Below are 6699 nucleotides of genomic sequence, written 5' to 3'. Positions count from 1 at the left end.
TTTACAGTGCAAAGGTATTTAGCACATTGGTCTTTGTGTTTTATATAAACAATTCACTTTTAATTTAGTTGTGGTTGCATTAACATTATATAATGTTGCGGAGTCAAAAATATAATTTAAAAAAAAAGGTTAAGGCTACAACTACATAATTTTAGTTCAGTAGTGGAACGAACTCACCGCTTTAACCGCTGATGTTCGTTATCGCAATTGGAATGCCCGCAGGCCTATATTCGCTGTCCTGTGATTGTCATTGTAGTAGGTTTATTGTAGCCCAATCTGGTCGTAGTTGGTAAGGGTTGCGCTAGTAGTGTTAGTGCCGGTATGGACGCAGTTAATAAAGATGCGCTAGTAGTGTTATTGCCGGCATGAACGCGGCTAGCAAGGATGCGGCTGGTATTATTGCCGGTATGAGCGCAGTTAATAAAGGTGCGCTAGTCTTGGGGTCGGTGGAACCGCCTGTTGTTGGTGTTAACCTTAATGGCCTCAAGCCTATGTACGTGGCCCCGCTGCGTGCGTTGCAACTGGTGTGGCGGTACGTCTGATGGTTGTTGCGCTCGTGGTTGCGCTTATGAAGGAGTTGGGGGAGGTACTACCGATGGTGATGCCCGTGGTAAGAAAGAACGTGTATTACGGGAGTCCCTGTCGTGAAGACTTACCTCCGGTGTAAAACACAGATCAATGTCCGTTGATCTTCGGCCCAACAAGTTGGTACCAATGCGGTGAGCTGGGGTGTTCAAGTCAACCAGCCTTGGTTTGGCCGAGGAGGACTATCCATCCTCCTCTTCCATTTTCGGGTAATGGCACCCGGTTGCACGGCAACTCCACCGCGAGTTCCGTGCTTGCCTCAAGGTCCCTCTTTCATTGATTTTGATATCTCGGTATCTGGTTAACAAGTTAACCAGATTGAGATATTTGGCGGCGCTTGGTTTTGCTTAGATGTTGCTTAAAGGGCCGCACTACGTTGACAAACAAAGTGAGCTTGGCATCCAATTATGCGCCGTCTTCAACACCAAACACCATCACAATTTAAATCAAGGGATGTGACCAACCTTTTCCGCACACAGACCTGTGAGTGCCGAGTGCCCGCCTCAACAATGCCCCTCGACATCGCTTGAGGCCACACTACGTTGACAAACATTGTGTGCCATATTGTCTACTATTTGCTTCCATTTTTGCTACTAATTTCGCTCCAATTTCCACTCAATTACGCAACAATTATGCACCGATATGCCTCCAAATAAACTCCTACCACAATTAAGGGATGTGTCCAACCTTTTCCGCTCACAGACCTGTAAGTACCGAGTACCTGCCCCAGCAATATCCTTGCATTGCAGTCCGCCACACTGCAGTAATTTGACAACGTCAAATCTTGCCACATATAGGATGTGGCCATCCACACAGCGAACGCCTCCTATTCGCTTACGCAGTCTAAAGCAGCCTCAAACATCTCAAAAGACGAGATGAGCACCGGCCCCCTCGTACAATTATCGATTGTTTTTCGGCTGACGATAGACATGCGTTCCTTCACCATCTTTCGTCAACTTATTTGCAGCATATTTGTCACAAATTAAGGGATGTGACCAACCTGTCATCTGCCCCTCAGGGTCAGTTTCTCAATGAAATTGGGACTGCCGTGGCAAGCATGAGACCGAATTCCCTTGGGTCTTAGGTCCCCAAGGGAAAACAAGTCTACTCAGAGCGTGTGTCATAAGTGAACTCTATTTGAAACCACAGCCACCGCGATGCTCCCACAAGGGGGCCATCCCAGGACAGGAGGTGAGACCTGAGTACAAAGCATCGTTTGATGCAGTGCACCAGATCACACTGGCTTCTCCTGCTCCCGCGGTAGCAGTTTTTATAAAGACCTAGCCTAGGGTCTCACAGGGTGATACACCGCGTCCACCCTGCTACCTTTCGAGTAAAACACCTTACTCATGGATTGGGTACCCATGGTATTATGGTCGCCTTTTACGACCGGTATACCTACCGTGGGCATATTCTAACCCCTAACCCACAGGGGGAGCCCGTGGTAAGAGTAGGCACCGTTGGTGGTGGTTGGCGCGGTGGTCCGAGGTGAACAAAAGACCCAGGTGGCGATAAAGCTTCGTGCTGGCCTTTACGCCGGTGGTAGTGTCCTCCTAGGTTAAGATATATTACCACCCAATTCCCCCCTTTTTTTTCGTTATTTCTGCGCAGCATACAATTGCCACTTGAACATGCCTAATGGTTGATAGGTTAAAATGCAGATCTAATTCTGGCGTTGTTTCATTGATGGGAAAATGTTCACGTTGTAAGTCCCAATAATCATTTAAAAACACCATCGGTGAATACGTTTTACCGCCATCATCTAATTTGGTGTCGATTTGGCCGGCAACTCGGCGATTTTTCTTGATTTAGTTTTTCTTACCAAATTTTTTCTTTTGCTTATGTGTATACGGCGGAAACTCAATCTTCAAAAGGGCCGATTTTTTTCGTAGTGATGGCCGGTCTGTCTTTTTCTTGTTTTTTTCGATATCTTTTTATCGCAACTTTCCCCACATCGCTAGGTGTGTTCGCGTGAACACGCTCCCAAGTGGATCGTAGCCGTAGACCGTAGCAGCAGACCGTAACAACATGTCATCTCAACTGGAATCGCAAAAGACAGATATAACATCTAAGATGGAAACACAACTAGAAGAACAGAAAACGCGTATGTCAGAAATGTCGACACAGATTACACCGAAGATGGAAGCACAAGAGGCACGGATATCCGAAATGTCGGCTCAAATTTCAGCACAGATATCATCGCAGATCTCTGCTCAACTGGAAGAGCAAGAAGGACGTATTTCCTCGAAGTTGGAGGCGCAAGATACAAAAATTTTACAGTTTGAAGAAAAAATCGAGGCCGAGGTGTATGCTTTGAGAGGACGTATCGAGCAGTTGCAACTAAATCGCCCAGCAGTTTCAACTAGTAATCCAAAGGTAAAAACACCATCCTTTGACGGTTCTGTTCCTTTCCAGGTCTTTAAGCTACAGTTTGAGAAGACCGCACCAGTAAACCAATGGAATGCTGAAGATAAAGTTGCAGCTCTGTTCGTGGCACTGAAAGGGCCTGCCGCGGAATTCTTACAGACCATCCCAGAGTACGAGCGGAACCACTACGAAACATTGATGAGCGCTCTAGAGAGACGATACGGAACTGAGTATAGGAGACAGATATACCAAATGGAGTTGCTGAACCGCTTCCAGAGGCCTGGTGAAACATTGCAAGAGTTTGCGTCGGATATTGAAAGGCTAGCACATTTAGCGAATGCGGACGCACCCGTGGAATACACTGAAAGGGTAAAAATTCAGAGCTTTATAAATGGCATACGGGACGCCGAAACAAAGCGAGCTACATACGCAAACCCAAAGCCAACATTCGCAGAAACGGTGTCACAAGCTCTGATTCAGGAAACAGCGTCGCTTCTGTGTAAGCCAGTTTTCAAAGCACGCCGTGTGGAAGTAGAAAGGCCAGAGTGGGTAGACACAATTTTGGAAGCACTGAAGGGATCTCAACAGAAGAATGCCGGAGTTATTAAATGTTTCAAGTGCGGCAACCCAGGTCACATTGCACGTCATTGCGATCTTGGTCCTAATAGTTCCAACAATGTGGGTGGCCGTAAACGCAAAGCTGGCGGAAATGAGCAAGAGCGTGTCGAATGTAAAGAACGAAAACTTGCCCCGGCTATTGAATGTCCTGTGATATCTGTGTCGCAGATTGATAGAAAATCGAGCAGTCTTACCGTCAGAGGGAATGTGGATGGCAAAGAACGAGTACTGACTGTAGATACGGGCGCATCTCATTCCTTGATCCGATCTGCCTTGGTCAACAGGAGAGTAAAACCGTTACCTGGAGCAAAGTTTCGTACGGTCACTGGGGAGTATAACCGAGTTCAGGGAGAAGTGATATGTGAGGTCTTAATTGGGGAGGTCATGGTTCTACACAAATTCGTTGTGGCAGAGATCGTTGATGAAGTCATATTGGGAGTGGACTTCTTGGTTGACCATGACGTCAGGATCGATATGCGGAGAAAAATTATGCGCTATAAGAACCAGGACATACCACTTAACTTTAGTTTGGAAAAAGGGTTCAGCAGTAATCGGGTACTGGTGGAAAAGACTCGACAAAGACCACGAAAGTCAAAGGCAAAGGTTGATAGATCGAATGTGCCAAATAAATCAAAATCAAAAGTACCTGCGAGAGAAACACTGGAATTGACAAAACCTAAAATACGCAGGAAAACGAAGCAACGAATTTCCGAGAAAGAATGCGAGGGTAGTTTCAAACCGGAGAGCACTACTGTTGTAAAATGTGGGAACGATACCGATTATGCAAAGCAAATCCGTCCAGCGCAAGCTCTACGAAGTGGTTCATTGACCAAACAACAGAGTGTGAAGGAACGGCACAGGGTAATGCGTAGTAAGTTGATACACTGGCATGACAAGAACTTTAATCGGAAGGTTTCTTGGTAGGGTATTTGGTACTGTTCAACAACCCTCACCGGCGGAAAGGTGTTCCAGCTAAATTTCGGTGCAGTTGGGAAGGCCCGTACAAAGTTGTGAAGAAGATCAGTGATACCATCTACCGCATACAAACCACGGGTTAGAAGAGTGGTATATTTGGAGATGTTAGCGGCAGTTAGATCGGGAGATTTGTCTGATCGGGACGATCAGACTTATGTGGAGGGCAGTGTCACGGATATAAGCATCACAAAGGCAATGCTAAGGCCATGCCAAGCAGTATTTACGTCAATAATCAAATCATGTATACACATATATAAGGCAGCCGAAAGAGATGTCACACACAGATGCATTTACTTATACGCCTATGTGTGTGCGAGAGACTGTAAACTACAAACTCACATACATCTGAGAGACGCTGAAAAGTAGAAAATTGTAAACAAGTAGAAACTATATGAGAACTATAAACACTCGAAATAGTTGGTAAGTTCTGGAAATAGAAGAGCCTAGATGTATGCAGCGTAAACTATAAAAGCGGCACAAGCGAGTAAAAAGTAATTCAGTTTGAGTTGAGCTATCAATCAGTTTGATTAAGCACGCGATCTGGCGGCCAATAGTAGAGTTTCATTTGAGTTATCAATCAGTTTGGTTATTAAGCCAGCGAGTAGCAAAGTATAAGTGTTATTGTGAAGTACTTTAATAGAGGCCATTTTTCCATTGTTCAATATTGGAGTTATTTATTCAACAGTTTAGTGATTCGAACTTAGCAGAGGATTGCTAAGAAGAGGATTTGCAAGTAAATTCGTTACAATCTTATAAAATAGAGCACACAATTTTTACTTATAACCATAATATTGTATATTCTACTACTGGTGAGACTCCATATAATATATTTTTTAACAAACTCTCCCCTAAACTAAATCCGGAACTAATTAAAGAGAAAAGAATACAAAATATTAATTCTACACGAAAAGATACGCTATTGATACAAATTTCGTAAGTGCGGAAAATTCCAGAAAACGTTTAGATAAATCGAAAAACCCATTTAGACAAGTAAAATAAGTCAAAGCAGAGGAAGATATATCTAATGATGAGAATGAAGAGCACAATGGTCTACCGAAACAACGCATTTCAAAAGCACAAAAGCGGCGCGATAAGAAAGCACGTGAAGCACGTCAACGTGAAGAGGAAATACTTGCAGCTGCTGAAGATGCGAAATTTGCACCTAAAGCCACTGAATTACGTGCAATACAAACGAAATTACTTGAACGACAATTAACTCTACATAATATACCCTCTGATGGTGATTGTTTGTATAATGCTGTACGCCATCAATTATCTCAACATGGTCTAGCTAACCATAGCGTTCAAAAACTACGAAATGAATCAGCTAATTATATACGCACTCATAAGGATACACTAATTTGTTATATGACAAATCCTAAAACTGGTGATTTACTTACCGATGATGAGTTTAACAAATACTGTGAGACTTTACGTACGACACCAGCATGGGGTGGACAAATTGAATTAAAAGCTTTATCTTCAATATTGAAAGTACCAATTGAAGTATTGCAAGCGGAAGGTCCATCCACTGTGCAAGGAGCCGATGAATTTGCTGGACCCAATTTATTAATTACCTATCATCGTCATATGTACAGTTTGGGTGAACATTACAATTCAACGTTGCCCATAGATAAAACAGTAGGCGAAAGTGGAGGTAGCGAAAATGAATAGCCAAATAACTGACATTAGTCAGTAGGTGGATTTCATATAGCTATGCTCACACACAATTACAATATGCATTGCATATTAGAGCTTTATTAAGTATGATGGTATTAATTTAATTTATCTTTGCCAAGCTTGAATCAATTATGTAGTTTATATACCGAAAATATTTTTACTTTGTAAAAAAAATGTGCGATTTAAATGACAAATACATATCTAAGTAAATTATATTATTTTGTGATGGCTAATATAAATAAAAAAATGTTCTTTAAAAAATCTGTAGCTTTGTATACAGGCATATATTTTGCAAGAAAAGTAACCCACTGTTGAACTTGACTTTGTTTGAGGAGAATCGTTTATTTTATACTTACTGTATGGATATTATTTACATTCATATATCTCACTTTTCTTGTTTTATAATAAACTAAAACATAAATTTAATATCAAAATAAAAGCAAATTAGCAGTTACCAAGCAAAGCAACGGGCCC

General features: G+C 42.5%; 1 protein-coding gene across 1 annotated transcript; it reads left to right on the top strand.

Moving 5' to 3' along the window:
• Nucleotides 1-365: 365 nt before the first annotated feature.
• On the top strand, nucleotides 366-6486 carry LOC137248733 (deubiquitinase OTUD6B-like). Its single transcript, XM_067779642.1, has 3 exons — nucleotides 366-493; nucleotides 4260-4441; nucleotides 5546-6486. Exons 1-3 carry the CDS (start codon nucleotides 366-368, stop codon nucleotides 6217-6219), a joined length of 984 nt encoding a protein of 327 aa, XP_067635743.1. The 3' UTR covers nucleotides 6220-6486.
• Nucleotides 6487-6699: the final 213 nt, after the last annotated feature.

Source organism: Eurosta solidaginis, chromosome 4 (assembly GCF_040869045.1).
Source record: "Eurosta solidaginis isolate ZX-2024a chromosome 4, ASM4086904v1, whole genome shotgun sequence".
NCBI lineage: Eukaryota > Metazoa > Arthropoda > Insecta > Diptera > Tephritidae > Eurosta > Eurosta solidaginis.
This window is presented reverse-complemented; position numbering and strand designations above follow the sequence as displayed.